The sequence below is a fragment of the Boleophthalmus pectinirostris genome, unplaced genomic scaffold (genome assembly GCF_026225935.1).
Source record: "Boleophthalmus pectinirostris isolate CB_2022bp ecotype Guang Dong unplaced genomic scaffold, ASM2622593v1 HiC_scaffold_22, whole genome shotgun sequence".
In the NCBI taxonomy this organism is placed as follows: Eukaryota; Metazoa; Chordata; class Actinopteri; order Gobiiformes; family Gobiidae; genus Boleophthalmus; species Boleophthalmus pectinirostris.
This window is the reverse complement of record NW_026571190.1, coordinates 12,414,210-12,433,743: the sequence shown is the minus strand read 5'-3', so window position 1 is coordinate 12,433,743 and position 19,534 is coordinate 12,414,210. Positions and strand designations below refer to the sequence as shown.

Genomic DNA, 19,534 nt, shown 5'->3' with positions numbered 1-19,534 from the left:
TATTTGAAAAGTGGTTGTGTGCGGAGTTCGGATGTTTATTCACACTTTAAAACATAGTTCAAATGTATTTTTATTGTGATAGACCTCGTTTCTTATCTCATTTTTTCCTCAGACTTGTAACTTCAGAGCACACTTGAACCAGACAGCTGTGGCCCATCTCCCTCACTCCCGGTCAGACATCTTGAGAGCAGAGCGCTGTAGTTTGAGCCTGGTTTTTATTGGCTGTGGTGCAGTTTTAGCAGCGATTCTGAAATGTTGAGAATCACAGTGAAGCTTTTAATGCGTTTTTGCTCCTTGAAGCAATTACTGACCTTTTAGACAGAAAAGCAGATAATGTGTGAGAGATATGAAAGCTTGGGAACTGGATGTGTACAGTACAACTTAGCTCGAAAATAATCGCCCTAAGACACCAAATGCAACAACAACTAAAAACACAAATCATCTCACAACAGTTTGTTTACATTAACATTTAGCATAATCTGTTTTCCTTGAGCAATATTGTTTTGAATAGAGTATTAAGAGGCCAATAAGGTATTCTAGATACTGTATGTGTGGAAATGCAAACAGCAATCTTGTGATGTGGGTTGCATCTGTAAAATGAACTTCATTATTCTAGGGTCATATGTGGTCAATAAGTATCTGTCCGTATTGGGTTTGTTTATTTCAGTGACACATGGGAAACTAACTAGATTTTCTTTTTGTGCTTTTCAGTCATTTCAATGGATACATAAGAAGACTGAATTCTATCAACTGGAGTGAATATGTTTCACCACTGTTTTTGTGAAATCATTTGTGCTCCTAATGGGTTATCTAATACATATAATAACAGTGTATTGTATTTCAAGACACCCAAAGTTTTACAGTGCATTATTCAGAGACTAAGATACTTTTGTACCACCACTAGCCTCATGCACACTCCACATTCATAATGAGGGGGAAGTGTCTTGCCTAAGAACACAACGAGAGATTACACTAGAACTACTGTCCACTGGTCTCCCTTCCCAGTACTAATCAAACCTGTCTTGCCCAGCACACCCCCTGGTTCTGAAAGAAAATTTGTCATTATTTTCCCCAAAGACTTTTAGTAAAATATACATATATATTATTATTATTAAAAGTTTGAAAGCTTGCTCAGGGCTAATCCGTGTTGTGGAAACTAATGACCACAAGACCTAATTGTATTTAAAATCATTTTCTGAAACTTCATGCACTGCTCAGTTATTAAAGCATTTAGCTGAATATTGAGTTTTAAATGTGCTTTTCAGAATTAAAACAACCTTGTTATGGATATAAGACAGTTTCCCTGTAGCTGGTTAGTCTCTGTGATGCCTCTGAACTCCTAATATTTGAATTTTTCAAAATATCTATGAGGAAAATGAATAATGAATGACTTTACTTCCAGAACCAGGACATACATAGAAGTGGGACTTGGACCTGTTGAGGTCCATAACCTCCATGTTTGTTTTGATATGGACAGACCATGCCTTTGTCTGATTGTTTTGTCCACCTGCCAATCATGCCCATCAGAAACCATAGCAGAGACTCAAAACATACTGAGCAAAAAGTCTAACAACTGCACGTCTACACAATCTACACATGAAGCTGTATTTATTTTATTCTACCACATTTCACCTACTTATGTTCCATGTAATCAGTGTTTTTTTTTCTCTTTCTCTTTATTGTCATGATGATCAGTCTCTGTAAAATATTAAAGATTACACTATTTTCTGATCTTTGTTATAATGTTTCCTCATCAAGTTGTTTTATTCACACATGTTTAACACACAAAACCTGCATATTTAGACTGAGTGCTTCTCTCACACTGAAAACACTTTGTTCCACCTTGTGATGTCAGCGCTCCACTGTGTTTTTAAACTCCATACACCTTCACTTGAATAACTTGGATAAATTCAGCCCTGGAATTGCAGACCTCTGCTGAACTAAAGGTAAAAGGAAACTGTTCACTTGAAAACCACCACTACATAACATCAGAAGGAGGAACAGAGCATTCTGAGCTTTGGAGATGTAGACAGCCTAATAATAAAGGGTTACTCAAAACACAACTCCAGGTATATTTTTGTTTTCCTTTGTTGTGTTTTCTCACATACCCAGTGAGCAGTCTGGTCCGGTCCAGTTCTGGTCACAGGTGCAGGAGTTGGTCTCTGCGTTGTAGGTGCCGTGGCCGGAGCACTGGTCGGGGCACATGGCTTTGGCGATCTCACAGCTGGCCCCGCCCCACCCCGGCTGACAGTGGCACTCGCCGTGGATACACACGCCATGGGCCGAGCAGCTGGGGTCGATGCAGTCCACTAGAGGGAGACAAACACAAGATGAGTCAATGTCAAATACAACATCAGACAAAAACAAATACACAGCCTGAGCTAAATGTGAGAACCATTATTATTATTATTATTTTTTAAATTAACTAAAGACAATATTTTGAGAAGAAATTGACGTCATTAATTGTTCACTATACTGATTATTTATTTGTTATACCTTGAAGCCTTTTTTAACATGTTTTATAACTTGAAGAAATACACAGAAATACAGAATAGGCACAGACACTGAGGATGCTAACTAGTTTAAATTTGCAGTGCTGCTTTGCTGAAAGTTGCACAATCTGGCATTAAATGTTTCCCTGGAGACATATCTGATGCCACTAGGCCAGGGCAGATCTGCAGAGAGGCAAAACCCACTCACACAGGTAGAATCTATGTTTTGTTTGCAATAAAAAACACATTAAAGGAAAAAAGAACATGCAAAGTAAATGATTATTTTAGATTTATGCAAAAGTTTTGTCAGAAAATTGGTTGACAGACGAAGGTTTAAGGCTATAACAAGCAGTCGGAACCAAGAATATAGAAAACCAATGTTATGTTTTAAAATAGCACAGCACTGAATAGAATTATCCACTGGGAATCAATCCAACCCACTCCAGCCTCCAACCACTTTCAAGGAAGATGGAGAATGTTTAAGAAGAAGAAAAAAATATAGATATAAATGTAGTAGTATATACAAAGAGCTGCACAAGATAAAAATGAAGATGTTAAAATGCCCTTAATAATCTGACTCACTCGAGGTTTGCTGCCAAGAAACAGAACGTATGGACTTGTAGATGTCTGTATCACTCGACTCTGGAGAGAATGTGCCCAGAAAACCATAAAATGTCACATGTGATGAACAAGGGAAGTGTGTGAAAATGAATGGAGTGGGATTAGGGTGATTTAAAGGTGTAAAGTGTGTCTTGGTAGAGGGTCTGCCAACTACAGTCTGCAATGGAGGCATCCTGTGCATGAAATATTCCACAGTTTGGCATTTTTCTTATCTATCTTGTATTTATTCGAAAGTTAGTGCAGTAGGTGAGACACTGCAGGTGAATAGAAAAAAATCAGAAATTACGAGATATCATTTTGAAACTTCTTCTGTAGTTTTACTTAAAAGAACATGTGAGAAAAAAAACGTATTACAAGTTTTTCGTCATGTTATGTTTTCATATAAATACAAGGCATTTTATGTGTAAAAAATGACCAAATTGACAATATTGTAGTTGTTATAGTTATTACAGTTGCTTCTTTTTGTTGACATATTAGATCAGGGGTCTCCAATCTTTTTCCTCCGATGAGCTACTTTTACAAAACAAAAATGCCAGAGAGCTACTAGTTTTAGCGGTCACGAGGAATTTAGTATATAAAAGAGCCACAGTGCGACTTTGATGAGGCACAGTTAGATCAGGGTGACCAGACGTCCCTATTTACCCGGGACAGTCCCAGTTTAGAGCCCTGTCTCCCCTGTCCAAGCAGATTTATACAAAACCAGTGATTTGTCCCAGTTTTATACAAGAAATGCCCCAGGTGTCACTATTTTTGACAAATGTGATCCCTGCCAACAGTAAAGAGAGCCACTAATTGTCATTTGTTTTGGTAAAATACAGAAAAGCTGCTGACAAAAATGACCAAAACACAAAGAAAATGTGACTATACTGACTCATGTTAGTCATAAATGGGCCGAGTGCAGAAACGTTTTCTTTGATTACTCATTCGATTCACAATTGTATTATTACCAACCACCACAAACCGAGGGTGTCCCAGTTTTTATTTTGAAAATCTGATCACCCTGAGTTAGATGCCTATAAAACAAAAACCATTATCCATTTATTACTTGCACAAAGTTGGGTATCAAAATGATGCATTGTACAATAGTAAAAGGCTTTTAATTCAACAAATTTTACTTAACCCTTCAGCACAATACATATAATTCAGAAACCCCTTGGCGAGCTACTTGGAAGGGAGTGGAGAGCTACTGGTGGCTCCCGAGCTACAGGTTGGAGACTCCTGTTTTAGATACTAAAAATACACAGAGGAGATTTTGGATATTTTATTTAGTATTTGAGTAAATTAAATCTGATGCTTCATTTTGTTAAACTAACAAAGCAGACTTGAAATTACATCAGAATAGGTCAAAATCTTGTTAAGTATGAGGTTGTAAAGTTTGGTGTGTGTAGGTGTCATTTTGTTATTATTCCCAGAAAGCGCAGGTCAAATTATTCCAGTGAAAGACCATTATATAAAACCAAATTGTTTCTATCAGTAACTCCAGAACAGTGGACTGAGTTGTTGATCTCCAAGCAGATGAATTATACTATAGAAAATACACAAAAAGACCAAAAAGGTTGAGCTATACGTGTTGAAATGTTTGGTTGTGACAGCGGGAGCCGGTTCTGTTAGCAACACCTTTGTAGTCTGTTTGCTCGATATGCAAAGTTCAATTTCACACCGCCCTGCTGGACATGTTTTAATGATATGAGCTCTGGTTCCGCATCCCTCCTTTTGTTTCACATATTACCCAAACCAAAGAAAAACGGCCTGCTTGTGTAATACTGAACCTGTGTAATATGGTTTATGTTAGGGTCCCCACATGTACAGAGAGAGATAGGCAGCTGGGGTTAATAAACGCTAAACCTGATTGGACGCTTCCCGGTCTATAGCTGGTTACAAAGAGCGAGGGACGGGCTGCTAATCAAAGCCGCTGTGACAAAAGAGGTTTTTCACACTGTAGGAATCTTTTGCAATTCTTGGTACTTTTTATTATCAGTCTGCATTTGATGTGTGTTCAGAGTAGTGTTTCAAGCTAAGAAATAGACTCAGTACTTAATAATGAGTCTGATACTATGATAATTTTAAATGTTAGTACTTTTGTTTATATTACCATGAGTGCGTATACATGTACATCAGTATCCCGGTTATGATCGGGTTTTTTGAGTAGCCCGGTTTCGTCATGGTGCATGTACACGCAGTATTCCGGTTTCAGTATCCCGAATAAAGCAGTATCCCGGTTATGAGAAACCGGGATACTGTAACTGGTATATTACGATAGTAACCGGGATACTGTGACATGTTTACACAGTATCCCGAATACTGCAACATAAAGTTGAGTGCGCATGCGTCCAACAGACAAATACTTTTCAGTCTTTTCCTCATAACAGTAGCCAGCATAAATAAAGTGTCCAACATAAATAAAGTGACCAACATAAATAAAGTGACCAACATAAATAAAGTGACCATACATGAGTGAAATGCCTGCGCTAAACCTGCACACAAATCTGCACTCGTATGACCTGCACACGTATGATCACTGAAAAGTTAAACATGAAATATCTCCTATGATATACGCACAGAACAGACTTACCATCACAGAAAAAACAGATATAATCCACTGAGTCGTGTCGTTTAGGCACAAAGAGCGAGCTGTTTTTATCAGCACTAACAGTTACATTAGCACTAACAGTTTATGTAAATGAGCCATGCGGTTTTAAGTTTCATTTCTGTAAAACATGAACAAATGCTGCAAATCTGAATTATATTATCGAACAGGCTGATGTGGTTATGGTTTATATGTTGTCAAGTTGAGTTTATTTATGCTGAATAATTTAATTAAAAATCTGCTGCAGTGTTCGGTTTGATCTGTGCAGTGGATTGTGGGATATCTCATAGCTCCTCACCGCTGGTTAGGAACCTCCCGAGCTTCCAAGGTGCTCATGGTTTGTATTTTTCCTGGTTTATTAAATTAAATAAAGTTAAATGTTGCACTTGTGCATTTGTAAGATTATGTCAAGAAACCGGGACACTCCATTTGATGTATACAGGGATATGAGTTTCTCAGCACGCATGTATACGCAGTATCCTGAATACTGACAGAACCGGGATATGGCTAATAACCGAGATACTGATGTGCACGTATACACACTGCATGTCGTCTTATATCTGTGTAATCTCTCAGTTGTCCCAGTAGGTCACATAGTGTTCCATGGGTGTATGTGCTCTTATACTTGTTCTGATTTAGCTCAAGATCACTGTAAATCTATTCAAGAACGGTTCATTTCTGTCCTGTGAATGTGACATTTTTACTGTCAATACTTGTTCAAAAAAGTATCTAGTTTGGACATTAGTGTTAGTATCGATTAGTAGCTGATTTTCGATACTTTTGTCAACCCTAATTCATACAGAAAAATATAAAATGGGGCTACACGTTTACACTATTTTGTATTTAACCACAATGAATATACACATGGGCTGTTTTGCTATCAACTAATTACATCTATGTACCACTGATTTTCTTCAAATATTTGCCAATTTACACATTTATATATTTTCTTATACAACGTTTCTGTTCTGTGGTAGAAATAGAAAACAGCTTTTTGCAATAGCAATAGTTCGCTACTCATTATCCTCCATGGTCTTTATCAAAACTGAAATTTAACCAATTTCCCAATCTAAAACTGGCCCTGAAAAAAACAAAAAAAACAAACACACAATTTGATTTCATAACATTTTATCCCTCAATTTAGTACATGCAATAACACCACTTGTCTGCTTTTGTCTGGGTGTCTGCTATCTGTGTGTCTCATGAGATGTTATTATTATTATTATTGCTGGAATGTTCCACCATGAGGCATTAAATCTTGTATTTATTCAATTACAAGTGTTTGATTGCTTAAAATGGTAAATGATCCAATTTTTATGTAACGCTTTTCCAACTTCGATGCACTCAAAGCGCTTTACATCAAGAAACCACTCGCACCGGTGTACACATACACACTAGGGATGAGGGGGGCTAAGTGTCTTGCCCAAGGACACAATGGCAGCATTCAATTTGATTTCATAACATTGTACCCCTTGATTTAGTACACGCATTAACACTATTTGTCAACACTTGTCTGCTTTTGTCTGGGTGTCTGCCATCTGCGTGTCTCATGAGATGTTATTATTATCATTGCCTGGAATGTTCCACAGTGAGGCATTAAATCTTGTATTTATTCACTTACAGGTTTTCGATTGCTTAAAATGGTAAATGATCCAATTTTTATGTAACGCCTTTTCAACTTCAAGGCATCGAGGAAACACTCGCCCACTCACACACCAGTGTACACAGACCCTAGGGATGAGGGGGGTTAAGTGTCTTGCCTAAGGACACAATAGCAGCATTCATCTGTAGGAGCTGGAAACAAGTATCAGGTAAAAGATGCTATTTCTTTTTTTTTGGTTTATGTTTTTCTGAGGGACATTCCAGGCATAACAATAACATGTCCACAGAGAATAGAATGTTGGAGACCCTCGAGCAGAAAAGTTACACAGTGAGCCTTTAATACGGTGACTGATGATGCTGATGAGTTGTTCTAAAACAGAATACATGACATAGTTTCACTGGAAAGTCTTTCACATGAACCATCATTGACATCAGATGGAGATTCAACAGCTGCAAATGGGATTAACCCACAGAACGACCGCTGTCCCCTCTGTCCTCTCTCACCCCTCTCTCCTCTCTCCCTCCCGTCTCTCTCCCTTTATCCCTCCTCACATTCCCCTTCTCCCTCTCTCGTTTTACTTCCCGCTCTCCCTCTCCTTCTATCTCCATCTCTCTCACCCTTTCTCATCCCTCTCTCTCTTTATCGCCTTCAGTCTGCCTTCCTTCACATTCTCTCCCTCCCTCTTGCTCTCTTTTTACCCTCTCTCTCACTTCCTTTCTTTCTGTCTTTATCCACCTCTCTCTCTCTTTCCTCTCCCTCTCTCATCTTTCTCCTTTCTCTCTCTCTCTTCACCCCCCTCATGTTTACTTTCTCTTTCTCATCTCTCTTCCCCTTTCTTTCTCCACCCTCTCTCTCTTCATCCCTCTCACTCTCCCTGTCTCCCTTCCCTTCTCTCCTCCTTTCTCTCATCTTCATCTCTCTCCTCCATCTCTCTCTCTCCCTCTCTCTTTTTACTCCCCGCTCTCCCTCTCCTTCTATCTCCGTCTCTCTCACTGTCTTTATCGCCTTCAGTCTCCGTCTATCTCCTCTCTATCCACTCTCATTCTCTTTTTATCTCTCTTTGCCGTCTCTCTCACTTCCTTCTCTCTTCTTTTCTGTCTTCATCCACCTTACTCTCTCTTTTCTCTTCCTCTCTCCCATTTCTCCTTCCTCTCTCTTGTTTCTCCTTCCTTTCTCTCTCTTTTTACATCCCCCTCACTCTCCCTGTCTCCCTTCCCTTCTCTCTCCTTTTCTCTCATCTGCATCTCTCTCTCCTCCCTCTCTCTCTTCCTGTCCCTCTCTCTTTTTACTCTCCTTCTATCTCCTTGTCTCTCACCTTTTCTCCTCCCTCTCTGTCATTATCGCCTTCAGTCTCCTTCTATCTCCTCTTTATCCACTCTCATTCTCTTTTTCTCTCTCTTTGCATCTGCATCTCTCTGTCCCTGTCCCTCTCTCTTTCACCCCTCCGTCTCCCGCTCTCCCTCTCTCTCTGTCCACGGACACACTGGCGGAGGATTAGTGCCAGCTAATCTGAAACTAATCTGGTTAGTGTCCTGTGGGATCTCCTGTTCATTTGCATATTGGCCCGGACAGCCGTTCACAGCACATTCTGTTTGCATTTGTACACACCTGGAAGACGTATTACACTGCAAAAGCATTTCAAAACTATATCTGTGTACTTCCATTTTCTAAAAGTAACAGGAACAACAGTCGTACTCAATTTAACGTTTTGGTTATTTACGTCAAAAGTATTTACAACTTTAAAGCGCTCATATTATACTATTTTGTATATCTGTTACATTCTCAAAAACAGTCCTGGATGTGGCTTTTGTTTCATTCACACATGTTTGAGTAATACTTTATTATTAGTTTTCCAAAGCTCAGAACACTCTGTTCCACCTTGTGATGTCATGTGATAATACAGGAAGTGCTCCACTATGTTTTAATCTCCACACATCTAAGATAGAAGTTCATTTCAGCCCTTGAATCTCTTCTGAACTACAGGTAAATTGTAGCTGTTAACTTGAAATCTACCACTTCATGACATCACAAAGTGGAACAGAGCGTTTTGAGCTTTGGAAATGTACAGACTGATAATAAAGGGTTACTGAAACATGTGTGAATGAAACAAAACACACATCCTGGTATGCTTTTGAGGACATAAAATTTTAACATGGTTTAAAGCTCATGGAGTTGTGTTGTGTTTCTTTCACACATGGCTGAGTCTACATCTCCAAAGATCAAAATGCTCTGTTCCATCTTGTGATATCATGAAGTAGAAGTTTTCAAATTAACAGCTACTTTTTACCTTTTTTCAGTAGAGATTGGCAATTTCAGAGCTGAAATGATCCAAATGATTCTTCGGAACATGAATCAACAGGTGGATCGGTGCAGCACTGGCAGTGATGCGGTCGCTGTATCGGACCGCTGTGGTGAAGAGGGAGCTGAGCCGAAAGGCAAAGTTCTCAATTTACCAGTTAATCTTTGTTCCTACCCTCATCTATGGTCATGAGCTCTGGGTAATGACCGAAAGGATGAGATTGATGAGATCCAAATGAGTTTCCTCTGCAGGGTGGCTGGGCGCTTCCTTAGAGATAAGGTGAGTAGCTCAGTCACACAGGAGGAGCTCGGAGTAGAGCCGCTGCTCCTCCATGTCAACAAGAGCAGCTGAGGTGGCTCGGGCATCTGTTCCGGATGCCTTCTGGGCACCTCCCTCAGGAGGTGTTCCAGGCATGTCCCACCAAGAGGAGGTCCCAAGGAAGACCCAGGACATGCTGAAGGGACTATGTCTCTGGGCTGGCCTGGGAACGCCTTGGGATCCCCCCGGAGGAACTGGAGGACGTGTCTGGGATGAAGGAAGTTTGGGAGTCCCTGCTTAGACTGCTGCCTCTGCGACCCAGCCCCAGATAAGCGGAAGAAAATGGATGGATGGATTCTTATGAATGTCTGTGTATCTTAAAAACACTGTGCAGCACTTCCACATGTCATTACAAGGTGGAACAAAGTTTTTCATTAAACATAGTTTGTGTGTTAACTATGTGTAAATGAAACAAAACACAGCTCCAGGTATGTTTTTGATGAGAAACCTACATAATAACATATATCAGAAGATGGGCTCTTTAAATTAGGGGTCTGTAACCTGTGGCTCTGGAGCTACAAACAAGTCTCCACCTCCTTCCAAGTAACTCGCCAAGGGATTTATGAATTATACATATTGTACTGAACAACTCAAATTTGATAAAGTAAAAGCTTATTACCTTTGTAAATGTCATTTTGATGCCTAACTGTGAGCATCAATGGTTTATGGCAAAAAATGTATGGCATCGGAGGAAAAATGTTGGAGACCTCTGCTTTAAATTAATGTCATTAAAATGAAATCATATATGATCTGCATCTTCAAATTTTTGTGGTCTATTCTATATGCATTATTTCAGGCTACATTAAAGGTGCACTAACAAGCCCATATTTCTGTGGTCTGTCATCATGGAAATTCTACGATTCTACTTTCATTTTGAAGATCATCTATAACACAAAATTGACTCTTTTGAGCTTTAAGCCATGTTAGAATGCTGTTACCTTAATGTTGTAACACACTTGTTCACTTTGGCTTTTGACACAGTTTGAGATGTTGACATTTTATTAGATTCTGTTTTCATTCATATGTTGTTTTATTGTTTTCTATTTAATTATTTAATTATTATTATTATTAATTATGTTCTGTAGCACTTTGGCCTACCTGTGTTGTTTTTAAAGTGCGTTACAAATAAAGTTACAGTTGCAGTACCTCCTCAAAAACAAGAACTCAGCCTAAATATGCAGGGTTTGTGTGTTTAACATGTGTGAATGAAACAAAACACAACTCCAGGTATTTTTTGTGATGAGGAAACACCATTATTACATAGATCAGCAGAATTTCAGCCCTTGAATCTCCACTCCCGTGTATATTTTTGCAGTGCAGTGTCACAGTTGGTCTGAGCGTACAGCATGTGTGCAATAGACAAACACCAGATTAGTATCGATCACAGCGCAGCCGAAATGAGTTCTGTAGTACGGCTAGCGGTCCCGGATTAGCCAAGGACCTGTCAGCAATCACATGCTAGCTCCGGTTCACATATGCGTCTGTAGGAAATGAATCCCCGACCACAATACAGCTTTTACAAATGGGCGACAGTCAGCACCTCCAAGGCCGCGATATTACACAGGAAGGAGGTTTGTACGATTTGATAGGCTTGGAGTAATGAAATATTTGACCAGAGCAATAAGGCCCTTTCACACCTTCATAATCAGAACCATTTGATTTGAACGGCTGCACTTCATTGTGTTAGATTGGAACAAGAAGTGGCTTTTGAGGTTTGAAAAGCACGTTTTAACGGGGAGTGCTTTCTTGGAGATAGGATAATACAAAAAAATCTATAAAGGTAATGTTAAAAAATATATATGAGTAAGATAAACTTTGGTCCCTGGTGAGTGATTGGTGCGGTAGCTTCAGGTACAGATGTTATTGCCGTGGTAGAAGGTGAAGAGGAGAGAGACTGTATTTATATGAAAGACTCAAGAGAAGGAGATTGTTGTTTTCATAGTTTCCAATTTGTATATTTCACAAATTGGAAACTACGAAAACCTAAATGATCCTGACGTTATTATAATTACTATTTTCTAAGACTTAAAGGTGCACTGTGTAACTTTTCTGGTGAAGGGTCCGTCTTCTGCTAGTGCTATGCCTAGAATGTTCCGCAGTATGACATTAAACATATCTATCTGTATGGAAACAATCAGCTGACTTCACTAGGCCAAGTTACAGGTCAGATCTATGACAGTTTGAATGCATGTGTTTGTTGGAAAATGTCAACATGTATGTGTATGTACCGTAATTTTCTAACTATAAGCTGCTACTTTCTGACTCAATGCAAAAAGACGACCAAAGCTTTCAGAGGCAATAAAAGCAAATGGTCCTGAACTTGAAAACGTTCTTGAAGACGTGGACACCTGCAGCTTATATTCAGGTTGGCCTATATATGTACAATTTTTAAATTTTGTTAAAAGTTTGTTGATGAGGCTTATATTCGGGTGCGCTCAATAGTCCGGAAATTACGGTATATGCTTGTATATTGTATTGTATGTGTAAGTGTGTTTTGAGGTTGCTAAAATGAAATTTAAAAAAATAAATTAGACAGCCCTAAAATGCAAACACACACATGCAAACACTGCATTGAGAAACTCTGTACTACACACAACAACCCCTTCTTTTTATTTACTTATTGTTGTTTTGTTGTTTATTGTAGTTTTGTTTGTTTGTTGTGTGTTGAATTTATATTTTGTTATGTCTTATTTTGTCTTATGTCCTTTTTTTTTGGGCCGGGTATCCTTCACCTCAAAACGACAAAGTTATAAAAAAATGAATTCATGTGTTTTCCTGTAACTGATTCAATTCGAGATGGATACATTTAATGCCATAGTGAGGAACATTCAACCCCCAAAGACATGCAACATTGGTCTCCAGGAAGAGTAGCTGATAGATAATGGAGGTCAATTAAGTACAACATCAACCAAAAAAAACAAAAAACATTCAAGGTCATACAATAACATCTCATGGTAGCGGACCCCTACTAGAAAGTTACATAGTGCACCTTTAAGCCTCATCCTGACATTAAAGGTCCTATATTACATAAAAATGACTCTTTTTTTGACAATTTTAGTCATGTTATAATGTTGTTACTTCCTCAATATACTTGGAGTTTTTTTTTTTCCATTCACACATGTCTGAGTAAGCCTTTATTATTAGTCTGTCTACAAGTCGCTATCTCTTTTTGCTGCTTATTTTAAATTCATTATTGCCATTTATATGATTGCTATTTGTTATTATATTATATTGTGATGTGTGAGCTGCTGTGTCCAAATAATTTCCTTTGTGGTTCAATAATGTTTGTCTAAGTCGAAGTCGAAGTAATCTAAAATTGGATGTAGATTCATGAAGTGACTGTGATTTTAGACCCCAGTACTTCATGCATAGTATTGACGATGAATATGACGACGGGTTTTGTCATAGGAATTTCTGAAAAGGATTGGAGACAAGTTCTTTAAAATTATGTGATATTAATTTAAATATTTAAAACTTGGACCCGCAAATAAAATAATTCAGCAGAAGTGGTTTAATTATTCACAGATTATTGACAAAACTGAAGTAGTTTTTCATACTTTATTCAAGCACTCTTACTAACGAGCGATACACTATTATACAAGTATTCATCTACACATGCATGTTATTTCTTTTATACGGTACTTTTTGATGATCACAGTACTTTCTGAACCCCCCCTCCTCTTTGAGTTTCTTTGGTTCTCCTCTTTTGTTGAAATAGGTGCAGCAGACTGTCCCCAGAGACAGTGTAACAGTCTTATCTCCAAACCATTATCACGCCCCATCTCTGCTGTCACCACGGAAACGCTCTTGATACCGCCACAAACCGTTTTCAGAAAGAACTTCAGTGCCTTTTGTGAATGAAAATCTAGTAGTTAATTCTTAAGTGGAGCGTGTAACTTTAAAATAAATATTCAACATTTTAGCGTGACTATAAAACTTATAAGAGATATTATTAGAGACAGTCATAGTTATTGGTCTTGTCCTTTTGGAATAATTCCTTATCTATGGAGTACTGAAGCGTGGGTACATACATTCATGTTTAACAATATTTTAAAAATGCTGAAATTATTTTACAGGGGGTTTTGATGTAAAAAGGTTATAGTTCATTTTCAGTGTTTTCATTTATTCAGATATGGAATTAAAGGGACAGTGCGGAATTTTGGACATAGGGCCTCATTTCCTAGTGAGCCAGAGTGTTGGAGACGTGTGGAGACACTTTTTAAAATATTCCATCCAGTCCTTGTATTTGCAGAGGTCGTTGGTGCTAGGCTAGTGCATGTCAATGGCCATAGTTATCCTGGCACTAAAAACACTTACCCACTCCACAAAACACCCGAAGCAAATCTATTTTATTACACCAGACTCTCAATGTGAATGTCTCTGTTGATAGAATAATGAAATAAAACTAACCTTGCATTGCATGAATCGTCACAGGTTGAGGGACTATTTTCTCAGCAGTAGCGGAGTTTTACTTTGCCAGTAAGATAGGTGCTTGGTGATATGTGCTGTCGAGCTTTTTATCAGGAAATACAACTCGCTGCTGCTGCTCAGACATAAATCCTTCAAATGCGAGGTTCTACAATTATTCTATCAACACAAACAACAGTTGTCCAGCCATTGTGTTTTTTGAGTAAGACACCTCACTGTTTTGCACCCAGCGTTTGTGTCCACTGTTTTTTAATGCATAAAGCACTAATAAAGAGCAGTGTGGAGGCGGTAGTGCAATTCCTTACTCTTTGCTCCATTCTATAGCCATTGTGTCACTGTGCAAGGCATCTCACTTTTTTGCACCCAGCGTTCATCTTCACTGGTTTTATAAATGAAGCACTAATTGACAGTAAAGTAGAGCTGGTGTCTTGGCTCACAGGTTTTACAGTGACGCTTTATGAGGAGCAGAGTCGGTAGTGCGATTCCTTACCCTCCTCGCAGTTCTCGCCCTTGTAGCCAGTGTTGCAGATGCAGGCCCCGATGATGCAGATGCCGTGCCCCCCACAGTGGATGTCGATGCACTGGTTGGATGGGACGTCACACTCGGTGCCCTTCCAGCCGCTGTAGCACTGACAGCGACCCCTAGAGTACTGCCCATTGCCACTGCACAGGACCGGGCAGGCCGCTTAAAAAAACATACATAGGTAGTTAAAAATGTGTACATCCAATAGTTCTATGGGGTGAATCCTGTGAACTTTTAATCATGTTTTAATGTTGTTACCTCATCAAAAACATGCCCAAAGTAGTGTTTTGTTTCATTCACACATTTTATTTATTTATTTAATTTATGTAATGTTTCACACAGTGGCATTAAACTTAGATCTATCTCTGTTAAGACATACACATGGTGCCACCAGGCCAAGTTGCAGGTCAGATCTGTGAAGAAGCAAGCTCGCTCACAATTCCAGCACACCATTTTCTATATGTTTTACAGCAATGAAATACCTGCAGCTGAGTAAATGTGAGCTAGATATTACGCTATTCTCTGTTATCAAAGACATACCTGGAGTTGTGTTTTGTTTCATTCACACACATTTAACACACAAACCCTGCATACTGATGCTGTGTTCTTCTCTTGAATGAAAAACACTCTGTTCCACCTTGTGATGTCATTTGTTAATACAGGAAGTGCTCCACTGTGTTTTTTGTGTTATTTGTTTACATTTTACAGAAATTAAACTTAATTTGCATAAACTAAGCGCTCAAAAAACAGCTCGCTATTGTGCCCTGATGCGGTTCAGCTTCTGTCAGACTAAAGGACATGACTCAGTGGATTATAAGTGTTCTTTCTGTGACAGAGGGGTGTTCTGCTGATGGTGAGTCCGTTCTGTGCTTCTATCATGTTGGAGATGGTTCATGTTAAACTTTTCAGAGATTGTACGTCTGCAGGTCGTACACATAGACCGTATATATGAATGGACATATATTCTAGCCACTTAGTGTTTTGGTCGTGAATTACTTCGCAGTGCATAGACCTACATCAGTGTATCAGCGTTTTCAGGCATCCACACAGTGCTGGACCAGATGAATTCGTGGGAGCTGGTGGCACCAGATCGTTCCATCTCTGGAGCTGTTTTCCATCAGATTAGAGTGGGTGAACACTGCATCCGCAACAAAAACGACTCAAATATGTACTAGTGTGGACGGGGCCTTAAACTCCATAAACCGTCACTACAATGGCATGGATAATATCAACCCTGGAACTGCCCATTTTTATTAAACGAAAAGTAAAAGCTGTTTACTTGAAACTACCACTTAATGACATTACAAGTTGGAAGAGAGCATTCTGAGTAATGTAATGTAATTTCACTAATAATAAAGGGTTACTCAAACATGTGTGAATGAAACAAAACACAAGGTAGGTTTTGATGAGATAATAGCATTGTAAGATGGCATAACACTAACAAGAGTCAATTTTGCGTAATATAGGACCTTTAATGACATACTAATAAGGGGCAAGATATATGCTATTGACATTACATGGCCTATAGACTATAATATGAAGTTTATAATGATCCATTCGCTAAATTTACCTGACCACTGACATTACATAGTGGTCAGCCGGTCCTCTTATGCCAAAACCACTGCGCACAAATTACAATTCCTGCTCTCTAATGCTAATAATCTACTGAAACGACTCTCCAATCTGGTCCCAAACTCCGGATGATGCATAACCCACCGGTAATCCAAAGTAAGGCTGCTCTGTGGAAACCTCATGATGTAAGTTTGCAGGAGTCACCATCATAAACTATCTAGAGGAGAAGCCATTACTGCGTTATGTGGTGGAATAAAACTATAAATTATGACGGATGATTTTACCGCTCTTGCCACTCTGTTTGCATAAGCATGGATGGATTATAGGCAGAGGTAATTGCGGCACATAAGGTTCCTATTTCCACAGCTTCTTTGAAAATACTTTGGCTTTCTCATTATGGGATCAAAATCTCCATCAGTCAAAACATAGCGCGTTTAATCATCTTTAATTAAAGCGATATCCCGGAAGGTTTCTTAAAGGTAATGGGTATAACATGTGCTCCGTTGGTTTAAAATGGCAATACGATAGCAACTGAATCAGGGAGGTCATAATCTGTCATTCACTGAGGACACTTCACATCACAGAGAGCAGTTTTAGGACTGTTATGGCATTGGTTTTAGTCATATAGGATGTGGTAACGTAAAGTGAGGAGCGCATTCTGAATGGATAATTGGCTATACAGTCAAAAAAGCTATAAAATCTGATGAAATGTAGGCTATTTGTAACTGTGAAGAATCAACTAATAACAGAAGTACTTCACCACAACTGTATATGGGTATTGTGGCTACTTTAAAGATGCTATATCTGATGTTTGCCGTGTTTAAAAAATGAAAACCAGAATTAGTTATAGCAGTGGAGGAATGTAAAGAAGTAAACGTAGTAAATTACTGTACTTCCACGTATCTGTACTTTATTTTAAGTTTAATGTGTGGGGTCAACCAACAGCTTGTTTCCATGGAGATGTCATAATTTTGTCTGGAATTTTCTATAGTACAGCATTAAACAAATCAGTTTCAAAAGAACCAAGCAAGTGATACTACAAGGTCAAGTTACAGGTCAGGTCTGTGGAGAGGCGACTATGCTGACAATGAGAATGCATGTTTTAAAGCATTATGAGTAATAAAAATACATGTACTTCACTTGTAATAAAGGTAGGTCTAATGACATACTATGGAACATTCCAGGCAAAGCAGTAACATCTCCATGGTGACAACTAGGTGGTGGAGCCTCTACCTCAGGGGTGTCAAACTCAAATTCACAGAGGGCAAAAATTAAAAACTAACTAAGTCGTGGGCCAAACTAAATATTTAATGAAAAATTTCAACAACATCAACAACATAAACCTTTTCTTATTAAAATAAATGTTTAATAATAGTTTTGCTTAAACACTGAATCCAGATCAACATAATATAGAGTAATAACAAAATTCTAAATAAATAATGTCTCTATAGCCTATCTGTGGTCTGATTTGACATGTTTGCTCTATCTGAAAAGTTGCATAATGCACCTTTAAGTCAATATTAAAGTGGATACTGTTTACTTTTGCTTCACTACATTTGAGAGCAGGTATCTGTACTTTCTCCTCCACTACACCTTTGAACAAGACTGAAAATTAGTACACTTTCTTATTGTTTGAGGCCTGATGAAAAAACTGATATTTTTACTTTTACTTGACTTTTTTGGCTTTGGTACCACTGGTTATTAGTATTTTTGGTTGGCTAGACTTCAGGTTTTGTGGGTTAAACATATGTGAATGAAACAAAACACAACTCCAGGCATGTTTTTGATAAGAAAACAACATTATAATAAAATAGATCAGAAACTAGCTTTATATTGACTTTTTAAATGTCTGGAAATTACCTATATAAGACTAATTCATCGCTCCTACTTCCTAAGCATGAAGAAAAAGTCCTGTGCCTTCCTATGGGACATGAGACCCGGTGGTAACTTGTATTCATAGACGACTGTAACAACTCCACAGGAACAAGTATCTGGAGATGCTAGGCTAACATCTGTTGTGGAGCGGATTCAGGTAGAGCAGGTGTAAGGGGTAGCGAGGCGAAACCTGGTTTACAAGCTGCTCATTTGTATGCTGTGGGGTGTTCAAAGACGCTCGGTAATTTCAGTGCTACTCTAGACTCTGGTGCAGGGGAGGAGAGCGCTCAGTTTGTATGCTTTGGTTGTCGCTCATTAATTTTTCAAAAAGATGTATTTGGGAAATTCTTTTGAGAGATAGTAGCAGTGGTAAGGACGTAGAAATAATCTTGTTTTGAATAATAAAATCAATATAGAGTGGAAAAATACAAATTACACAGATAATCTAGATAATGCTTTTGATAAAAATGTGAAAAGTGTTATTGACGGAACATTGATGTAAATGTATATTTATTTTTTGCTGATGCCCAACACAGCTTCAAATACCTCTTGTAATCATTACAGCAATTAGATGGATCTTGGAGTTAAATTTATCAGCACAAATAAAATTATTTATCATCAAAATGGTACACTTTGCTCAATTTAAAGAGGCCCATATTACGCTATATTGTAATGTTGTTTCCTCATCAAAAACATGCTGGAGTTATGTTTTTTTTTTTTTCATTCACACACTTTTATACCACAAATCCTGCATATTTAGGATGAGTTCTTCTCTCAAACTGAAAACACTCTGTTCCACCTTGTGATGTCATGTCCATACATCTTCACTAGAATCATTTGGAAAAAATTTTGATAATTTCAGCCTTGTAATTAACCATCTCTACTGAACTAAAGGTAAAATGTAGCTGTTACCTTGGCAACTACCACTGCATGACATCACAAGGTGGAGCAGAGCATTTTAAGCTTTTGAGATGTAGACTAGGGATGGGCATTCGATGACATTTTCTTAATTGATCGTCGGAAGAATTAACGATCGATTATCGATTAATCATTAACGTTTTTATATTAAAATGATCATCATTATTATTACTATCTGCACTACTAATCTGCATAAATAAATTCAACTTTACGACATATAAACCGTAACCACTCTAGAGCCACATCAGCCCGTTTGACATTATAATGTGTTTAATTCAGTTTTGCGCAACTCTCACAG

The 19,534-nt window shown here is 38.4% G+C and overlaps 1 protein-coding gene across 6 annotated transcripts in view; it reads right to left on the bottom strand.

Annotated features, from left to right (window-relative positions):
* The window catches only part of LOC110167606 (teneurin-3-like), a 595,717-nt gene that overhangs the window by 169,692 nt on the left and 406,491 nt on the right, over nucleotides 1–19,534 (bottom strand). For all 6 annotated transcript variants that reach the window (XM_055158090.1, XM_055158089.1, XM_055158088.1 and 3 more), the window contains 2 exons: nucleotides 14,839–15,033; nucleotides 2,109–2,309 (listed from right to left, as the gene is read on the bottom strand). In XM_055158090.1, the coding sequence (XP_055014065.1) occupies nucleotides 2,109–2,309; nucleotides 14,839–15,033 (396 nt within the window). The remainder of the gene's footprint in view (nucleotides 1–2,108; nucleotides 2,310–14,838; nucleotides 15,034–19,534) is intronic.